The sequence below is a fragment of the Oncorhynchus masou genome, chromosome 3 (assembly GCF_036934945.1).
Source record: "Oncorhynchus masou masou isolate Uvic2021 chromosome 3, UVic_Omas_1.1, whole genome shotgun sequence".
In the NCBI taxonomy this organism is placed as follows: Eukaryota; Metazoa; Chordata; class Actinopteri; order Salmoniformes; family Salmonidae; genus Oncorhynchus; species Oncorhynchus masou.
In genome coordinates, this window is record NC_088214.1 from 42,086,357 (window position 1) to 42,108,633 (window position 22,277).

Genomic DNA, 22,277 nt, shown 5'->3' on the forward strand with positions numbered 1-22,277 from the left:
AAAACCACCATAAAAAAGTCAGACTACAGTTTGCAACTGCACATGGGGACAAAGATCGTACTTTTGGGAGAAATGTCCTCTTGTCTGATGAAACAAAAATAGAACTGTTTGGCCATAATGACCATCGTTATGTTTGGAGGAAAAAGGGGGAGGCTTGCAAGCTGAAGAACACTGTCCCAATCGTGAAGCCCGGGGGTGGCAGCATCATGTTGTGGGGATGCTTTGCTGCAGGAGGGCCTGGTGCACTTCACAAAATAGATGGCACCATGAGGAAGTAGAATTATGTGGATATATTGAAGCAACATCCCAAGTCATCAGTCAGGAAGTTAAAGCTTGGTTGCAAATGGTTCTTCCAAATGGACAATGACCCCAAGCATACTTCCAAAGTTGTGTCAAAATGGCTTAAGGACAACAAAGTCAAGGTGTTGGAGTGGCCATCACAAAGCCCTGACCTCAATCCCATAGAAAATTTGTGGGAAGAACTGAAAAAGCGTGTGTGAGCAAGGAGGCCTACAAACCTGACTCAGTTACACCAGCTCTGTCAGGAGGAATGAGACAAAATTCACCCAACTTATTGTGGGATGCTTGTGGAAGGCTACCCATAACGTTTGACCCAAGTTAAACAATTTAAAGGCAATGCTACTAAATACTAATTGTGTGTATGTAAACTTCTGACCCACTGGGAATGTGATGAAATAAATAAAAGCTGGAAAAAAAATCACTCTACTATTATTCTGACATTTCACATTCTTAAAATAAAGTGGTGATCTTAACTGACCTAAGACAGGAAAACTTTACTAGGATTAAATTTCAGGAATTGTGAAAACCTAAATGTATTAGGCTATGGTGTATGTAAACTTCCGACTTCATTACCTCATTCCCCCGCACATCGATTCGGTATTGGTACCCCATGTATATAGCCAAGTTATTATTACTCATTATGTATTTATTATTACTTTTATTATTGCGTGTTATTACTTTTCTATTTGTTATCCATTTTCTTTCTCTCTGCATTGTTGGGAAGGGCCCATAAGTAAGCATTTCACTGTTAGTCTACACCTGTTGTTTAAGAAGCATGTGATAAATAAAATAACATTTGTTGGTGAAAAGTGTTTCTTGAGCATTTAAGCCCACATATCCGTCCTCATCCATGGACACAAATTAAATAGCACAGTAAAACTAACCATTAGAACTGGGATCACAAGAAAATATGTTCATTTGTCAGTAGGTTTGTTTATTGGCAAGTCTGTGACCCTTGACCCTAGCCCCCCCCCCAAAAAAAAACACATTGGTGTTTTCTACTTACTTCTTATGCGATTTGAAGGAGGTGTAGGTGAAGCTTTTCCCCATGTATTCTGAGAAGAAGACGCTGTCTCTCATGGCGATGTTGTAAACCTCGTTCCCGGAACACTTGCCATAGGTCCTGTGCCAATGCTCTGGAGACTGCTGCCCCTCCCTGAAGCACATCGAGTCATGAAGAGGGTATTCATATGAAGTGTAACCGTTTAGCTGGGTTTAGTTTAGGCTTTCGCTGCAGACAATTCAACAGGTATCACATGAGGGTCTGTGGCATTTGTTCCTTTTCGACGACTTGATGGGTAGAGTAAAGAATTGGGTAGAGACTCGGTGGGTTGGCGCGTTGCCTACTGTACTTTGCAGATCTTATGGAGTGTACACCATTGAAGTGTTGACTAGATATGAGGGTAGAGGGTGGTTGTGTACTTACAGGCCCTGTGAAGTGTGGACCAGTAGGGTTATAAGGGTGGAGGTCGCTGGACAGATGCAGTTCAGGGCCAACATGGCGTACTTGAATTCCTCCTCACACACAACATGATCTAAGGCAAAGGAGAATAATAACATTTGACTACATTTTAAAAAGAGTATTACTGAGATGAGACTCAATGAGACAAACCGGAATACATAGAGAAAATATAAATGCAAACTAGAGAAGGAAGGGTTAACCCATTATTGGGGCCACAATTCAGGATATTCCCAAAGAATCTATGCCAAGGTCCCACATCATCTAAACAAATGTTTCTTAACAGTACATTCATCCATCTGTACCTGCAAATTTCACATGGAATTTATTCTCTGGCTTCAGAATCTGGACATAAATGGGGCACTTTGGAGCGAAATCCTTCACAGCCCAAGCTCGCAGAATTGTCTGATGGTCCTTAGAGGCAAACAAGACAACAGAGACACATCAGAGGTACATTTGTTAGAGCTGTTTAAAGCAACATTGCTTTATGCACTGCAGTGTGGTTATAACATTGGCGCCTAAAAACAATGGGTGACCGAGCACTCTGGGGTCTCGGGCCCTGGCTCTGGAACAAGCTCTCGCTCCACCTCCGCAAGCCCCAGACCACCACTCCCTTTAAGTCTGAGCTCAAGGAATAATTCTTCAAACTGGCTTTCACCAATTGTGATACATTTTTGTGGTGTCTTTTTTTGGTCTTATACGTTAGTCCCTGTCGCCTCATTATTTTGGGTATCTTGTATAGTACTGGTGGTTTCATGAATTCTTCAATGCGAATCTACTCATAATGACATGTTCAGAACAGTGTCATAGTTTCGCCCCCCCCTTCCATGGGGCAGAGAAAAATTAGTATTATAGCTAATCTCATTCGATTTTGCACATTTTGACAGGCTGAGAGGAAATTTTGCTTTTCACAAGTGGGATCGTCTGAGACCAGCCACCCGGACAGCTGATGAAACTGTGGGTTTTCTCAACTGAAGAATTTCTGCACAAACTGTCAGAAACTGTCTCAGGGAAACTCATCTGCATGCTCATTGTCCTCACCAGGGTCTTGACCTGACTGCAGTTCGGCGTCGTAACCAAATTCAGTGGTGAAATGCTCCCTTTCGATGGCCACTGGCACGCTGGAGAAGTGTGCTCTTCACAGATGAATCCTGGTTTCAACTGTATGGTGCAGATGGCAGACAGCGTGTATGGCGTTGTGTGGGAGAGTGGTTTGCTGATGTCAACATTGTGAACTGAGTGCCCCATGGTGACGGTGGGGTTATGGTAAGGGCAGGCATAAGCTACGGACAATGAACATAATTGCATTTTGAATGCACAGACATGTCAACCAGTGTTACTCATTCAGCCGACAGAAACTTTCAACCGGTTCTCCCCATTAAACTCTTTGCGCACGGAACCCGCTAGCGGGCTGAAATTCCACAACATACGGTGATCGGTGATCGCTACATAAATAGTCATATTAAGCAACGGGTCGGAGTCAGAGGGCGAGCCTTCTCTGGTCTCTCCTCCTCCCGCTACGGGGTCTGACACACCGAAGCCTCCCACCATTAGCTCTGACAAATTGAAAACCCTAGTCATTAGCGACTCCATTACACGCAGTATTAGACATAAAACGAATCATCCAGCAATTATACACTGTTTACCAGAGGGCAGGTCTACCGACGTTAAGGCCAATCTAAAGATGGTGCTGGCTAAGGCTAAAACTGGTGAGTGTAGAGAGTATAGGGATATTGTTATCCACGTCGGCACCAACGATGTTAAGATGAAACAGCCAGAGGTCACCAAGCTCAACATAGCTTCAGCGTGTAAATCAGCTACAAATATGTGTCGGCATTGAGTAATTGTCTCTGGCCCCCTCCCAGTTAGGGGGAGTGATGAGCAGAGTCTCACAACTCAATCGCTGGTTGAAAACTGTTTTCTACCCCTCCCAAAAGAGAAAATCTACAGATAATTGGCCCTCTTTCTGGGACTCACCAACAAACAGGACCAAGCCTGGCCTGCTGAGGAGTGACAGACCATATCCTAGCTGGAGGGGTGCTCTCATCTTTTCCACGAACATAGACAGGGCTCTAACTCCTCAAGCTCCACAATAAGATAGGGTGCAGGTCAGGCAGCAGGCTGTTAGCCAGCCTGTCAGCTTAGTGGAGTCTGCCACGAGCACAGTCAGTGTAGTCAGCTCAGCTATTCCCATTGAGACCGTGTCCATGCCTCGACCTAGGTTGGGCAAAACTAAACATGGCGGTGTTCGCCTTAGCAATCTCACTGGAATAAAGACCTCCTCCGTTCCTGTCATTATTGAAAGAGATTATGATATCTCACATCTCAAAATAGGGATACTTAATAATATTAGATCCCTCACTTCTAAGGCAGCCATAGTCAATGAACTAATCACTGATCCTAATCTTGATGGGATTGGCCTGACTGAAACATTGAACACATGAATTTATTGTGTTAAATGAGGCCTCACCTCCTGGGGACACTAGTGACCATATCCCCTGCACATCCCGCAAAGCCGGAGGTGTTGCTAACATTTATGATAGCAAATTTCAATATACAAAAAAAAAAGACTGCATTTTCGTGTTTTGAGCTTCTAGTCATGAAATCTATGCAGCCTACTCAATCACTTTTTATAGCTACTGTGTACAGGCCTCCTGGGCCATAAACAGCATTCCTCACTGAGTTTCCTGAATTCCTATCGGACCTTGTAGTCATGGCAGATCATTTTCAATTTTTAAAAACTTTAATATTCACATGGAAGAGAACGTGTAGATATTACTATGCTAACTAGTAGTAACCTTTAGCATATGGTTTGCTAGTGCCCATTCAGGTCTGTATTGACCTATTTTGTTTATTCACATTATGCTAATGCTCCCGAGTGGCGCAGGGGTCTAAGGCACTACATCTAGGAGCTAGAAGAGTCACTACAGACCTTGGTTTGAGCCCGGGCTGTATCACAACCGGCCGTGATCGGGAGTCCCATAGGGCGGCGCACAATTGACCCAGCTTCTTCCGGGTTAGTGGAGGGTTTGGCTGGGGTAGGCCGTCATTGTAAATTAAGAATTTGTTCTTAACTGACTTGCCTAGTTAAATAAAGGTTAAATAAATGTAAAAAATGCAAATTCTACATAAGCCACTAATGTTCCTTTATGCTTAGTATGCTTAGGTCACCCCCTGAATGTCACAGTATAATTTGCACTATGACTTTGTCTTTACTTTCAGTAGTACAATACAACTCCACTCTAACTCCACTCTATGTATTTCTTTCAGTTTATATACCCTACACTCACTAGAAGTACAGTTCAGACTGAACTCTGCCAGAGAGAACAACAGACAAATGGTGTACTGGTGAGGGCAAATAGAGGAAAAATCTGTACTTTTAATAATCAGACTAGCTGAAACTAAAATGATCTAATCATATTACTGTGCAATGGCTAAAATGCCTTGGGTATCAGCAAGTTTTTTTAACGAATATACAGCAATGAACAAAATATGAATTTAACCTCAATCTAACACAAAAAGTCTGTGTCACACCCTGATCTGTGTCATCTGTCTTTGTGCTTGTCTCCACCCCCCTCCAGGTGTCACCCATCTTCCTCATTATTCCCTGTGTATTTATACCTGTGTTCTCTGTCTGTTGCCAGTTCATCTTGTCAGGGCCTACCAGTATGTTTTCCCATCTCCCTGCTTGCTCAAGTTCTGTTTCCTAGTTTCCCCAGTTCTGACCATTCTGCCTGCCCTCACCCCAAGCCTACCTGCCATTCTGTACCTGCCTGACTGACCTGTTTATGAACCTTTTCCTGTCCTAACCCCGAGCCTACCTGCCATTCTGTACCTGCCTGACTGACCTGTTTATGAACCTTTTCCTGTCCTCACCCCGAGCCTACCTGCCATTCTGTACCTGCCTGACTGACCTGTTTATGAACCTTTTCCTGCCCTCACCCCAAGCCTACCTGCCATTCTGTACCTGCCTGACTGACCTGTTTATGAACCTTTTCCTGCCCTCACCCCAAGCCTACCTGCCATTCTGTACCTGCCTGACTGACCTGTTTATGAACCTTTTCCTGTCCTAACCCCGAGCCTACCTGCCATTCTGTACCTGCCTGACTGACCTGTTTATGAACCTTTTCCTGTCCTCACCCCGAGCCTACCTGCCATTCTGTACCTGCCTGACTGACCTGTTTATGAACCTTTTCCTGTCCTCACCCCGAGCCTACCTGCCATTCTGTACCTGCCTGACTGACCTGTTTATGAACCTTTTCCTGTCCTCACCCCGAGCCTACCTGCCATTCTGTACCTGCCTGACTGACCTGTTTATGAACCTTTTCCTGTCCTCACCCCGAGCCTACCTGCCATTCTGTACCTGCCTGACTGACCTGTTTATGAACCTTTTCCTGTCCTCACCCCGAGCCTACCTGCCATTCTGTACCTGCCTGACTGACCTGTTTATGAACCTTTTCCTGTCCTCACCCCGAGCCTACCTGCCATTCTGTACCTGCCTGACTGACCTGTTTATGAACCTTTTCCTGTCCTCACCCCGAGCCTACCTGCCATTCTGTACCTGGCTGACTGACCTGTTTATGAACCTTTTCCTGTCCTCACCCTGAGCCTACCTGCCATTCTGTACCTGCCTGACTGACCTGTTTATGAACCTTTTCCTGTCCTCACCCTGAGCCTACCTGCCATTCTGTACCTGCCTGACTGACCTGTTTATGAACCTTTTCCTGTCCTCACCCCGAGCCTACCTGCTGTTCTGTACCTGCCTGACTCTGACCTGTTTATGAACCTTTTCCTGTCCTCACCCCGAGCCTACCTGCTGTTCTGTACCTTATTGACTCTGCCCTGGATTACGGATCTCTTTGACCTGTCTTTTGCCTGCCCCCTGTTTTGGGTCAATAGACATCTGTGACTCTAGCAGCATCTGGGTCTTATCCTGAGTTCTGATAGTTTGGACAAATGCCTGGTGGGCTGGTCACTCCTTAGGCCAGTGGGCTGGTCTCTTGGTCCCAGTCTGCCACTGATTTAACACTTGTTGTAGCGGTAATAGTAGCAAATGTACGTACTGCGGCAGTGCGGTCCACCTCACAGCGACTGCTTAGGATGAAACAAGCCTCGGCATTGTCCAGTCTGGAAAAGAAGGACAGCCATTCAATACCAAGTGGTAACATCTCAATACTCTACAGTGGCTTCCTCTCATCTCCTCTCCAACTGTATACCTACCCACACTCATCTTAAACATAGGAGAGGTGAAAGGAAAGCAATATGGTGGATGCCTATTGCCTATTCACTATTGTTTTTTTACCAGTCCAGCTCTTCCACATCAGTGCAGTTGAAGGAAAGGAGACCAAAGATCCAAAGAGAGGAAACTATTTTAGCGGAATGAGACACAGCCCTTAGTGTTGGTGACTCACTTGGCCCGTATGAGGTCCTGGTCTTTGAGGGCTGACCCCTGGAGGTAGATGACACGCTGGGACCACAGGGGGATCTGGAGGACCCGACGAACCTGGGGGTCCATCTCTGTCGGACACAGGATGATGACGTAGTAGTCCTGAATGGGGAGGAACACCGAGGAACAGTCTGGGTCGTGTTCATTCGACACCAAATAGACGAAAACGGACTTAAACAGGGAGGGACTACCTGGACTTGTCCAATAAGTAATGCACATTTCTGTTGCCAAGTGTTTTAAAACCTTTCCTATTACGTGCATGAATGAACAAACCCAAGCATACACGCACGCACACACAAACTCAATCACCCACCCACATGCATGCATGCACGCACATACAAATACACACACCTGCAGCCCGGGGTGGGCATAGAACTCATTGAGGAAGTCCATCAGGAGGTCTATCTTGAGGGAGCTGACACACAGCACCACATGTTTCTCTGTCTGGGCCCGGTGACGGCTGTAGTTCCCCCCTGACTTCTGTCTCTCCATCCACAGGTAGGCCAGCTGCTCAAACTGACCAATAGTGCCCAGCACAGGCACACCTTACTAATACTGCTCATGTTGTGCAAAACAAATGCTCAAATCAACCAAATAGACTAAATGCATACAGTTCACCCAATCAGACACATTTCGTAATATAGATTAAAGCGTTTATCTTTTATTGCCGTGTTCTTCCATCCTCGTCCTATTGAGCTATTATTTTCTCCAGCCCAGTACCAACACGCCTGATTCATACAGTCAACGAATCGTCTAGTCAGGTGTGTTATTACAGCTAGACGGTACAAAAGCCTGCATACCCTTCGGGTCTCCAGGACTAGTACTAGAAAAAAGCTGCTTCAACAGAACATTGAAATTGTGTCCATAAAAAAGCCCACAGTAAATTGCCTGTTTTGTCTTCATTTTATGGCAATATATTTACAGGGAGTATGGCAGAACAGCAGCAGTAGGGATACTTTTGGCCTACCAATGCCTCTACAATGCCTCGAGCATGATTATGCACCGTCTAGTTCAGCTGACTCCCTACTCGCATGTGTTCTATCGATTTGGCATTTCCTAGATGTCCAAACATTAGCCCAATTGATTTCCCTTTAGCAAACAGTGTGGTCATTTTGTGTGTGTCTGTCTGTCTGTATGTGTGGTGCAATGTGTGTGTTTTTGGCCAACTCTCTCACCTGAATGGGCAGCACCACAAGAGCTACTGAGATCATGATAATCACCAGCAGTTTGGAGGGCCACACGTTGGGCGTGACGTCGCCGTAACCCACTGTGGAGAACGTGACAACACAGAAGTACCAGGAGTCGAACAACGTCAGGTTCTTGCCCGCCCGCTCCAGGTGCTGGATTCCACAGATACTACCAGGGATACAGGAAGCAGTAACACAGAGGTTGTGAAGGGAGTGGTGTCATTGCATCATTTGGGGACAGTTTACTAGACACAGATTAAGCCAAGTCTTTGCTTTTTAAGGATTTTCATTTGAGGTTCTACATTGAGTTTGTGTTTTAGTCCAGGACTAGACTTAGTCTGTGTTGGGGAAATTGTCTACACTGAAACATATGAAGTAGGGCCAAGACTTTTTCCAGACCACATGACCAAACCAGGAAAAACACTGTGTCCTTTAACCTTTAACTAAGGTAGGTAGGTCACAAAGAACTATTGGTACTGCACATAGGGACAGTTTTCTGGACAGTTGTTACTGTTACTCCTTGAATGTTACTCCTTGACTAAAAAGCTCTTTCAACTGAAATTCTCAGTTAGCTTTTTGGACCGGGACGAAACTTAATCTGTCTCCGGGAAACCGGCCCATAAGGTTTTAGCCGAGAAGAAACATCAACCTACAAGACTTTCAACTGAACTCCCCAAAGCCAGGCATATATCCTGAAATCTCTTTGTAACATATATCGCTCATCAATATATTTTTATATGTACATATTCTTATTCCATCCATTTACTAGATTGGTGTGTATTAGGGAGTTATTAGGGAATTGTTAAGATTACTTGTTAGATATTACTGCACTGTTGGAACTAGAAGCATTTCGCTACACTCGCATTAACATCTGCTAACCATGTGTATGTGACCAAATGAAAGTGATTTGGTTCGATTTTTTTTCATTGTTAATGATGATCGATATACTGTATGCCCTCAAATATATCTGAGGATGTATTTATTAACAAAAATGCTCTGCAAATTATGGAAACGTATTTTTCTCAATTCTTGAATGAATACATAGTATCCATCCCATCAGTTTTTTGTTGTTGAATGTTGTGGTCAGTCATGTACTGACATTGGAAGTCGCTTAACCTGTGATCCCACTGGTCCAAAACATTGATTAGTAAAACTTGGCCAACTGAAAGAATGTTCTATTCTGATTTTTTAGAGGAACGTTTACATGGAGCAATGTCGTCATTCCAGTAAACCTAAATTTACCAGCCAGGACAAACAGACCTTAAGAGGAATATTCTGTCTACACAGACATAAGTGTGTCTCAACATGATTTCATTTAATATCCATTTTTACGTATTGTTTTTACATCGTATACATCTTAATATCATCTATAACGTATATGTTGTTTTGAGAACTGATAACTGACAGACTACCAGACAAGGGTGTGTACGCACGTGCGTGTGTGTGTGACCATCATCATGAGTATCCCTTTATGACCATACAGGGACAGAGAAAAAAACACTACGTTCGCACACGCACACACGTACGCGCACCCACACATTATGGGCAGGGCGGCAAAAGGCAGAACTGAGATCACTTAGCGGCCATTACCCCAAGGCCATTACCTACTCATTCCAGGGATTTTCTTTATTTTACTATTTTCTACATTGTAGAATAATAGTGAAGACATCAAAACTATGAAATAACACATATGGAATCTTATAGTAACCTAAAAAAGTGTTTAACAAATAAAAATATATTTTTAGATTCTTCAAAGTAGTCACCCTTGCCTTGATGACAACTTTGCACACTCTTGGCATTCTCTCAACCAGCTTCACCTGGAATGCTTTTCCAATAGTCTTGAAGAAGTTCCCAAGTATGCTGAGCACGTGTTGGCTGCTTTTCCTTCACTCTGCGGTCCAACTCATCCCAAACCATCTCAATTAGATTGAGGTCGAGTGATTATGGAGACCAGGTCATCTGATTCAGCACTCCATCACTCTCCTTGGTGAACTAGCCCTCCCACTAAGCACAAACCAGATGGGATGGCATATCACTGCAGAATGCTGTGGTAGCCATGCTGGTTAAGTGTGCCTTGAATTCTAAATAAATCAGCGACAGTGTCACCAGTAAAGCACCCCCACACCAACACACCACCTCCTCCATGCTTCACGGTGGGAACCACACATGCGGAGAACATCCGTTCACCTACTCTGCGTCTCACAAAGACAAAGTGCTTGGAACTAAACATCTAAAATTTGGACTCATCAGACCAAAGGACAGATTTCCACCGGTCTAATGTCCTTTGCTTATGTTTCTTAGCCCAAGCAAGTCTCTTATTATTGGTGTCCTTTAGTAGTGGTTTCTTTGCAGCAATTCAACCATGAAGGCCAGATTCACAGTCTCCTTTGAACAGTTGATGTTGAAATGTGTCTGTTACTTGAACTCTGTGATGTATTTATTTGGGCTGCAACCTGAGGTGCAGTTAAATATAGGTTTTTAAAAAGTGAATTAGAGTTAACTCGACAAGTCAGTTAAGAACAAATTCTTATTTACAATGACAGCCTAGGAACAGTGGGTTAACTGCCTTGTTCAGGGGCAGAACGACAGATATTTACCTTGTCACCTCGGGGATTCAATCCATCAACCTTTCGGTTACTGGCCCAACGCTCTAACCACTAGGCTACCTGTCTCCCCTTATCCTCTGCAGCAGAGGTAACTCTGGGTCTTCCTTTCCTGTGGCGGTCCTCATGAGAGCCAGATTCAACATAGCCCTTGATGATGTTTTTGCGGCGGCACTTGATGAAACTTGAGATTTTCCGAATTGACTGAACTTCACGTCTTAAAGTAATGATGGACTGTCGTTTCTCTTTGATTATTTGAGCTGATCTCGCATTAATATGGACTTGGCCTTTTACCAAATAGGGCTATCATCTGTATACCTCCCCTACCATGTCACAACATAACTGATTTCTTCAAACGCATTAAAAATGAAAGAAATTCCTCAAATTAATTTTAACATGACACACCTGTTAATTGAAATGCATTCAGGGTGACTACCTCATGATGCTGATTGAGAGAACGCCATGAGTGTGAAAAGCTGTCATCAAGGCAAAGCGTGGCTCCTTTGAAGAATCTCAAATATAACATATATTTTGATTTGTTAAACACTTTTTTGGTTATTACATGATATAATGGATGTTATTTCATCATTTTGATCCCTTCACTATTATTCTACAATGTAGAAAATAGAAAAAATAAAGAAAAACCATTCAATGAGTAGGTGTCCAAACTTTTGACAGGTACTGTATATTTAAAAGATTTGAAATACTTTCCGAAATATATTATGGAATGTATTTAAAAGCATATATATACACATACAGTGCATTTAGAAAGTATTTATACCCCTAGACTTTTCCCACGTTGTTACGTTACAGACTTATATTAAAATTGATAATACATTTTTTTACTCATCAAACTACACACAATACCCCATAATGACAAAGTGAAAACAGGGTTTTAGACATTTTTGCAAAGATATTACAAATAAAAAACACATACCTTATTTACATAACTATTCAGACGCTTTGCAATGAGACTCGAAATTGAGCCAGGTGAATCCTGTTTCCATTGATCATCCTTGAGATGTTTCGACAACTTGATTAGAGTCCACCTGTGGTAAATTCAATTGATTGGACATGATTTGGAACGGCACAGACCTGTTTATATAAGGTCCCACAGTTGACAGTTGTGGTAGAAACAGTACGTACAGTTGAAGTCGGAAGTTTACATACACCTTAGCCAAATACATTTAAACTCAGTTTTTCACAATTCCTGACATTTAATCCGAATGCAAAGTCCCTGTCTTAGGTCAGTTAGGATCCCCACTTTATTTTAAGAATGTGAAATGTCAGAATAATAGTAGAGAGAATGATTTATTTCAGATTTTATTTCTTTCATCACATTCCCTGTGGGTCAGAAGTTTACATACACTCAATTAGTATTTGGCAGCATTACCTTTAAATTGTTTAACTTTAATTTCCCTACGGCCCTACAGACTGCGGAGGCTCTGTTTACACACGTTTTCCGGCATGGGGTGCCTGAGAATATAGTGTCTGATCGGGGTCCCCAGTTCACGTCGAGGGTCTGGAGGGCATTCATGGAATGTCTGGGGGTCTCGGTCAGCCTTACCTCAGGTTTTCACCCCAAGAGTAACGGGCAGGTGGAGAGAGTTAACCAGGATGTGGTTAGGTTTCTGAGGTCTTACTGCCAGGACCGGCCAGGGGAGTGGGCAGCGTTCGTGCCCTGGGCAGAGATGGCCGAGAACTCGCACCGCCACTCCTCCACTAACCTCTCTCCCTTCCAGTGTGTATTTGGGTATCAGCCGGTTCTGGCTCCTTGGCATCAGAGTCAGACCGAGGCTCCTGTGGTGGACGACTGGTTCCGGCGTGTGGAGGAAAAATGGGCCGCCACCCATGTCCATCTTCAGCGCGCCATGCTGCGCCAGAAAGTTGGCGCAGATCGTCATTGCAGTGAGGCCCCGGTGTTTGCACCGGGGAACCGGGTCTGGCTCTCGACCCGAAACCTGCACCTCCGCCTGCCCTGTCGGAAGCTGGGTCCGCGGTTTGTGCGGCAATAAACCCCTCGTTCCATGTGTCTCTCCACAGGCCGGTGGTGGCTGGCCCGCTCCAGGAGTCTGAGGTGCGGGAGGTTCCTCCGCCTCCTCTGGACACCGAGGGGGCCCCCGGCGTACTCCGTTTGTTCCATACTGGAATATTCTGCCCACAGATTTTCTATAAGTTTGAGGTCAGGGCTTTGTGAAGACCACTCCAATACCTTGACTTTTTAAGCCCTTTTGCCACAACTTTTGAAGCATGCTTGGGGTCATTGTTCATTTGCAAGACCCATTTGCGACCAAGCTTTAACTTCCTGACTGATGTCTTGAGATGTTCCTTCAATATATCCACGTAATTTTACTTCCTCATGATGCCATCTATTCCGTGAAGTGCACCAGTCCCACCTGCAGCAAACCACCCCTACAACATGATGGTGCCACCCCCTTGCTTCACAGTTGGGATGGTGTTCTTCGGCTTGCAAGCCTCCCACTTTTTCCTCCAAACATAACAATGGTCATTATGGCCAAACAGTTCTATTTCTGTTTCATCAGGACTGATTTGCACTTTTCACACCAAAGTACGTTCATCTCTCAGAGACAGAATGCATGTCCTTCCTGAGCGGTATGACAGCTGTGTGGTCTCATGGTGTTTATACTTGCGTACGATTGTTTGTACAGATGAACGTGGTGCCTTCAGGCATTTGGAAATTGCTCCCAAGGATGAACCAGACTTGTGGAGGTCTACAATTTTTTCTGAGGTCTTGGCTGATTTTTTTTGATTTCCCATGATGTCAAGCAAAGAATCACTGAGTTTGAAGGTCGGCCTTGAAATCCATCCACAGGTACACCTCCAATTGACTAAAATTATGTCAATTAGCCTATTTGAAGCTTCTAACGCCATGACATAATTTTCTGGAATTTTCCAAGCTGTTTGAAGGCACAGTCAACTCAGTGCATGTAAACTTCTAACCCACTGGAATTGTAGTACAGTGAATTTTAAGTGAAATAATCTGTCTGTAAACAATTGTTGGAAAAATGACTTGTGTCATGCACAAAGTAGATGTCCTAATCGACTTGCCAAAACTATAGTTTGTTAACAAAAAAAGTGTGGAGTGGTTGAAAAACAAGTTTGAATGACTCCAACCTAAGTGTATGTAAGCTTCCGACTTAAACTGTATTTAACTGATCCATTTGATATTAATGGTTAACAATTCGTATTAAACTAATAGTAAGAGATTTCTGTCCTACTCGTGTCTGTGTTTTCATGGGCTCCACTCTCGTTCCCTGCAGCTAATTTTGGCGTACAGTATGGTCCCTGGAGAAGACTTATCCCGAAGCCACTTCAGCATTGTCTTGGCTGTGTTCTTAGGGTCATTGTCCTGTTGGACTTTTTCCATTTAAGAATGATGGAGGCCACTGTATTCTTGGGGACCTTCAAAGCTGCAGACATTTTTTGGTATCCGATCAAGTTGTAGAACCATCTCAAGGATGAGCAATGGAATGGAGTCTCATAACAAAGGGTCTGAATACTTATGTAAATAAGGTATTTCTGTTTATTTTTAATAAATGTGCAAAAATGTCTGAACCCGTTTTCACTTGGTCATTGTGGGGTATTGTGTATAGATTGCTGAGGAATTGTTTTTTTATTGAATCAATTTTAGTACAAGGCTGTAATGTAACAAAATGTGGAAAAAGTCAAGGGGTCTGAAAACTTTCCGAAGGTACTGTAAATACAAAATGCAAGCAGAAATAAAAACACGTCAATGATAAACAGACACATTCATAACTAATAAAGCCCTCAGAATACGTTTTAAGGCATTACATGCATTTGACCAAAGATGCAAATGTGCTACATATGACAGTTTTTTTCATATGGGATGACATTGGAAAGATCCAATCATAGTGACAGATTCACACATTGTATAAGATTACTTCCCAAGCAAAGTCCAATTTGTTTGACATCTCAACTTTAGGTTGTAGCTCAGCTTCTGAATGCCATAGAGACAAACCAAAGATTTTCCCATGTGCATCAGAGTCGAGTCGTCCTCGGGCATTTTACAACTTGTTTCTAGCCTAAAGCATAGCAGATGAGTGTTTTAGGAATAAACATTTGCAAATTGTAAAAAAAATATATATATATTTTTTTTTATCCCTCAAATCAAGGAAGGTCCCACGCCCCTACACAAAATGTTGCCGCTAGATTGGGGACCCCTACCTTAGATAACATAGCTAATCACTGTCCTTCCATTTCATCTGGTCATTTGACCGTCTACTGACTAGCTGTCTATTGACCAATAACAAACCAATTCAGTATTGTGACATTCTATTACCATCACGAAAAGCAACGGCAACATCGTGCTAGCATTATACCTTAAAAACAAGGCACACAGTTCAGTCAACGTTTTTTAATGTAATTTCAGCAAAATTACACTGAACCAATGTGGATAGACGTTGAATTGACATCTGTGCCCAGTGGAATATTTAATGTTCTAGGCAATGTGAATAAATACAGTGAAATACTGTCTGTTGAGTGCAGGGTTGGTTCTTTGGAATATGTGCCTTCAACTTTCCTTAAAAATACATTTTCCAGGATCTAGTAGTAATTGCTGCCACTACCTTGCTTTTGTGGCATCACACACATTACATTAATGGTCTTGTGGCAGTCAACAGGAAGCCAGATATTGAGGGAATTGTTCCGAGGTAATTGACCTTGTAATGCCATTTACACAGAGTGCACTGGAGAAAATAGGTCCCAGAGCTGTACACTTGGTAACCCAGAAATATGATGTCAGACGTGGTGCATTAGTGGCAAATGACTGTAAGTGCTTGAAGCTCTGAGGTGGAAAACCACAGATAATGACCAGCAATTCAATCTGGGCTGACCCTGTAAGATCCTATTGGATGTGGGAGAGGGAGAGATGATCCAAAGCAGGGTGCTTTGCCTCCTCCATCCACTTATTGAGTTAGCAATTTAGCATGTCCTCTCAGTCTAAGTGCCAACATCTTTTTTGTTGTTGTTTATCGTCGTTTCTGAAACTAATTGTTTGCTTAATTTAAAATTGGTTTTCGAAGTGCCCATGTTTGGGATGCAGACTGCAATCTACCAGTGCACACACATTCACGCATGCACCCACACACTCACCAAGTGAATATGAGGCAGAAGAGGGTGGAGATGAGGATGAGCACCTGGTTGAAGATGGCAGACTGTGTTCGCTGTATGGCACGATGCAGGTCATTCTAGGGGGGAGAGGTTGCGGATGGTTGGTAACCTCTTACCTCTATTTTTGTAAAGGATGTTTTTTAATATTTCATTGCTAAATAAGGTAGGTACACATAGTTGAGATGGGGAGACAGAACAGAGGCATAGAGCAGTGGCAGGACCAGGGATCGAACCACTGCCTCCAGAAGTAATGTGTGGTCCAGAGGCAGCAGCACTATCGCAACATGCTGATTCAGCCGTATCGGAGTTGAGGCAGGTTAACACTCACAATCATATTCTCCAAGGCATGCTTGGCCAACCAGCAGTTCAGGAACACTGGGATGAAAAGGTTCCGCAGAGGGAGCCACATGACCTGAAAGAGCACAGAGATTGTTGTAGACTATCCCATCTATAGAAGCCCAAAACATTCCTGACAATGTTGCAAGATACAAAGAGAAAGGTTATCACAATGTTTCAGCAATGTAGCTGTGTTACCTGGGAAGACTCTGGTCATGATACTCTCTGAGACAAAATATACTACTATGAGTATATGATGTAACTTAAAACATCTTAAAATCCAGGTTAAAACCACATACAATTTAGAATTCAGCCGTGTTCATCATTAGCTGTGACTATGGGATGAGACCATAATAGCCCTGCCATAGCATTGCCCATATTCACGTCTCAGAGTAGGACTGCTGATCTAGGATCAGGTCACCCCCTCTTAATTATTATTTAAATGGAAAATCTGATCCTAGGCCCTGATAGAGTGTGTTAACTCTTACGGTGAGCAGGAAAGGCACTGTGTTCACCATCTCCAGGATAAACGTCAACCGAATGATCTGCTCCCAAATGTTGCCCTGAGGACAAAGTAGAGAGCAGTCATGTTTCTTTCTTTATATCTCTTTTAGCCCTTTTGGGGGTTTATCTTCTGCTTCCTTTTGGGGCCTAATGGTTAGAGTGTTGGGCCAGGAACCAAAAGTTTGCCGGATCGAATCCCGAGCTGACAAGGTAAAAATCTGTCGTTCTGCCCCTGAACAAGGCACTGTTCCCCAGTAGGCTGTCATTGTAAATAAGAATTTGTTCTGAACTGACTTGCCTAGTTAAATAAAGGTTACATTTAAAAAAAATCTCAGTTAATCTGTTTCACAATCTATTGACTTTGTATATAGATATACATATTGACATGACTGTAGAGTGGACATTACAATGAATGTTTCCTTCGACTGAGTGACACCCTATGGAGTGGGATGGTACTTACCTTGTAACTCAGGTAAGTCAATAGAACAGTTTCAAAAAGACAGATAACTGCCACAGACACCTGTTGAAGAAATAGAAGACTCTTTGTTTTCATCGAGGCTCATAAAAAATGACTGAGAAGCAGGTTAACTGACAAAATAAACAACAAACAGCAGTAACCGCATAGTGCCCATGTATACAGTAGTTAGCAAACAACTACAATTGAATAAATCATGAAGAAAATTTGTTGGCAGAAATTTCACCTGTAACGGCCATATTAGAAGACTTCGTTCGACCCACATTATGGGAGACCTGGTGGGGGAAAAAGCTGTGTGTTAGTTTACACCTGGAGATTGAGATGAAGAGAGAGATTTGAATCATGTCCAGAGAATAACTAGCCATCAGTGGTGTGTAGAGAATAACTCATTGGTTGTGCTTGATGTTGGATAAAAGAGTCCCTGAAAACAATACATTGTCCAGTACATTGTCCAGTAGGACAATGTTTCTATTCAGGAAGGTACCCTAGTATGAGAGTGGATTTAGGGACACTGGTGTAGGGTTGAGACATGAAACCACTACAAACATCTGACAATGCTTTAGAAAAGGCTAACAGCTAAAAGCAGTGGATGGCTGTCCTATTGCTTGCAGTCATCGTGGTCTGTTCTAGCGACCACCTGTTTGCGCCAATTCAACATGTAGAATTGTTGGGAAAATGGCGGCCGATATTTTGGTCAGAACCACGTTGTTCTGCTATGTTTCCTCTCTAAGTGAGTGTGTGTCTCGATGCATTGTTACCAGGTAATATTGATATTATTAGGTCTGGATATGCTTCTGTTTTATTTAACACTATTAGATAAGAGTAGAGAGAGTAAACACTCACCAGTCAATCTTTAAAAAGATGTATGTTTGATTGGGGCATCCCCAGCTGTAGAGAAAAAATGTCAAAATATTTAACACGCACCATGTACAATAATATTGAAGAAAGTTCAATTCTACAGTCATTTCAAAACAAGGACAACGGCAAGGAAACTGACTGTATTGCTATTTTGATACATGAGACTTATTTGATCTAGAAGTTTCTTAATGCTTAGGTTGTTATGAGTGTACTGATATACAGTGCATTTGGAAAGTATTCAGACCCCTTCCCCTTTCCCACGTTTTGTTACGTAAACAACCTTGTTGTAAAATTGATTCAATTCTAATTTTTCTTAATCAATCTACACACAAAACCCAATAATGACGAAGTGAAAACAAGTTTTTAGACATTTTTACATATGTATTAAAAAAATTAAACTGAAACACATTTTTGTTGTAGTCCCAGACATGAATCACAAAAATGTGTTTCACTTTTTAACATTTTTACTGCTGTTTTGACTGAGCTAGTGTCTAGAAAGAATGATAGACAGTGAATTGAATGATTCCGTACATGTTCAGCGCATTCACTTCCTCTGTTTCCAGGCATAGAAATGAAAGTATTAAAATCATTGTCGTTAGCTAGGTTTCCCTCCAATTGGCGACAGATTTTCATGTGAATAATAATAAAATCTGCATAAAACAATACAGACATTTCCCCACCAGAGATGTGTTTCCATCAAACTGACTTATTGTGGATAAAAGGCTGTGCATGATGACATAGTGCACATAAAAATAACTGTGGTTAAATTCCCATGTACCGAATAAAAAGTTAAATGGGTTTCCATAGAATCTTCAACTCTACTGATCCCGTAGGGCACAAACTGGTTGAATCAACGTTGGTTCAACATCATTTGTCAACATATTGTGGCGTGGAATCTAAGTGGAGAATACATTGCATTTGAAAAAAGTAAACTGTTGTTTTGATGGTGACATTTAAGCCACAGGATTACATCACATCATGGTAACCAAATTTCAACATAGACAAACCTTGTATGAAATATGTTGAGTTTGTACCTTTAAAACAATGTCCCATCTTTAACATTATATCCACTATCAGAAAAAAAAAATACACCAGACAGAACGTCCTACTGGAGAGTTGGTCTACTGTATCTACACCTACCATTTGGTCTCCTATCCAGGGTTTTAACCAAGTTCAGCCCTTCTTAGCTATGTATGATATTTGTCACTGACTATTACCGATGAGCTACTGTGAGAATGATTGTTGAGAGATCGCCATGTAAAAACTAAATAGATTCCCCTTTGCTATTGAAATCATTCCGAAGGGTAGATTTAAGAGCAAATGAAATGTAACCATACTTCATCCCTCATAAATCAATGATGCTATTTAGGCCGATATAGCATTTGCAAAGTCATCAACGGCTATTGTTTAATTTCATCCCAGAATTCATCAGAGAATATACAACACAATAGGCCTTGTGTTTCCAACATGAATCCAGCATATCAATTATTCATTTGTAGAAAAAATGGAATTAAAGCCAAGTCAGTGGCACAGATGGAACTATCCAAGCAGAATATAAATCCCCTTTAAATGTTTATATTTGGTTGCATTGACAGCTAAACACAATTCAATATCTCTTTTGAAATACAATACATAGCCTATTAACTTGGCAACAAGATAACAAATGATATGCTGAATTCACCAATTAAACTCAAAAAATAAAAGTTAAAGAATGGGATTATGCCAGTGAAGACCAGGTGGTATCTACATTCAAGCTGTGGATACAACACCTTTAAATGTTGATAGTTGCCAACCGAACACAATTCAATATGACCTTTGTAATACAGCAAATAGCCTAAAGTTAAGGTTAACATTTACCCTTAAAAATGTTTAACACATACATGGCCACATTGAGGTTACTGTAACTATTCATTTGTTTTTATGTAATCATGTTCAAGATAGCATGCATAGGTTGTCCCAGGTCTGTGGAGATTTCCACAATTGCTATAATAATCTGAGCAGAACCTCGAACGGCATTGATCACTTGCACCATGTATTTTAACGTAATCTCAACTGCAATCCAGGTCATTTGGTTCTGCTAGTCGATGATGCACAGTGATAACACATTCAGTTGTATAAATAAACAAAATACCTGACATTGTATTCCTACTGTATATGAACTTTGCCTAATTCATTATACCGACACAAACAGATCCCACCATGTCGAATGAACTAATTCTCTGTCGACATTATAAAGGTGAACCGGCATTTTCTGTTTCCATCAGCCCGATTGCGATTTGTTTTCATGCAACAGGTAATTCATCCGCATGAAATGGCTGGATGGAAACCTGGTTAGTAAGACATTTTCCATGGCATGGACATAGCTAATAGTACACATTCTCTACTAATTATCCCTGGTTTCTTCTCTGAGAATTACTATACCTTGAGGGCCATCGTTAGAGGCTGTTGTCAAATTGTAGTCATAAAAATGCAACATTTCTGTGACAATTCAGTGAAGACCAGGTGGTATCTACATGTACCTACGATACATTAAATTACTATCCTTACCAGCCATGTCCTTTGGATGGGTCATCTGTCAATACGCGACACATGTATAAGATACAGCTCAGGACCTTTAGGGAGAAGTCAAACACTTGTATTCTCAGGCCTGGGAGACAAAGACAGAGGTTATATGTCATACTTAGGGTCAGTACTTCCTCACCATGTGACCTGACCAGGAACATCTCCGGGCCCCTTTGATATAACTGGTTCAACAGTTTGCTTTTTGTTACCGATGCAACGGGTGTATTTTTACTATGTCTTTAAAACAAAGTACAAATAGGATTTATTAGATGGATAGTAACAGCATATAGTGTAGTTCAACTGTGACTACACAGTTAAAAAGCATGACTTACTTGATCTTTGGTTTTTGATGAAGAACAGTTTAAGTGTCTCTTTGAAAGTACTTTCATTGGCATAAAATTCGACTTGCACCCTTAAAAAAAGAGTAATATTAGTTTCTATAAATAAAATGAATAATGTCATATTTACTAAGCATTTTCACATGGGTAAGGCTGGATGTTAAACAAGTGCAAGGATTCCACAGGTGCAAACCCTTAAATAATATACAACAATGTTAAACCACATGATTTAAACCACTTTTTTTTTTAAATCGAAGCAAACATGTCAAACAAACTCAACCTACCTGTCATCATTTAGTAAATTCTGGTCCCCGAGGAGTAAGTCCCTGAATCTATACCTCGGGGAAAGACGGGGTACTTCGCTCTCCAAATCAACCATAGTTCTCCTTAGCTGTAGCTACATCAGTTGAAACAAAAGCTCAATCCAGATCTCAAAATGTACACTTTTATAGCAATGTTTCAAATCAATTGTTGCACTCAGTCCTGCATCCTTATTCCAAGTACCCGAAAAGACTGCATCCATCACAAAAATCGGGTTTCATTATTTGGAAAACAAGGAAGCAGCTATATAGGCTAATTATTCAAAGTCGTCCCATTGTTGAGCATCCTTGAGTGCATGTGTGCGACTAGACACCCAAGAGCATCATTATGCTCTTGAGACGTTGTGCATGTGTCATCTCACTGCAAGCATCATCCAAAGCGCACATCTCAGTCTTTGGAGTCGTCGGTTTATTGGTGATAATGATTAAGCTAATATTGATGATGTGAATATACACTATATATATATAAAAGAGTATGTGGATACCCCTTCAAAGTAGTAGATTTGGCTATTTCAGCCACACCCGTTGCTGACAGGTGTATAAAATTGAGCACACAGACATGCAATCGCCATAGACAAATATTGGCAGGACAATGGCCTTACTGAAAAGCTCAGTGACTTTTCAACGTCGTAGGATACCACTTTTCTAACAAGTGAGTTCGTCAAATTTTGGCCATGCTAGAGCTGCCTTGTCAACTGTAAGGGCTGTTATTGTGAAGTGGAAACGTCCAGGAGCAAC

The 22,277-nt window shown here is 42.0% G+C and overlaps 1 protein-coding gene across 2 annotated transcripts in view; it reads right to left on the reverse strand.

Annotated features, from left to right (window-relative positions):
• The window catches only part of LOC135508286 (potassium channel subfamily T member 2-like), a 63,132-nt gene extending 41,534 nt beyond the window's left edge, over positions 1-21,598 (reverse strand). For both annotated transcript variants that reach the window (XM_064928379.1, XM_064928371.1), the window contains exons 1-15: positions 21,504-21,598; positions 21,214-21,293; positions 20,867-20,966; positions 17,688-17,736; positions 17,447-17,506; positions 16,971-17,045; positions 16,475-16,558; positions 16,129-16,223; positions 8,381-8,561; positions 7,557-7,721; positions 7,171-7,307; positions 6,823-6,886; positions 2,065-2,173; positions 1,727-1,835; positions 1,307-1,456 (exon numbers count right to left, since the gene is read on the reverse strand). In XM_064928379.1, coding sequence (XP_064784451.1) covers positions 1,307-1,456; positions 1,727-1,835; positions 2,065-2,173; positions 6,823-6,886; positions 7,171-7,307; positions 7,557-7,721; positions 8,381-8,561; positions 16,129-16,223; positions 16,475-16,558; positions 16,971-17,045; positions 17,447-17,506; positions 17,688-17,736; positions 20,867-20,966; positions 21,214-21,293; positions 21,504-21,598 — 1,553 coding nt within the window. The remainder of the gene's footprint in view (positions 1-1,306; positions 1,457-1,726; positions 1,836-2,064; positions 2,174-6,822; positions 6,887-7,170; positions 7,308-7,556; positions 7,722-8,380; positions 8,562-16,128; positions 16,224-16,474; positions 16,559-16,970; positions 17,046-17,446; positions 17,507-17,687; positions 17,737-20,866; positions 20,967-21,213; positions 21,294-21,503) is intronic.
• Between the last annotated feature and the right edge of the window lie 679 nt (positions 21,599-22,277).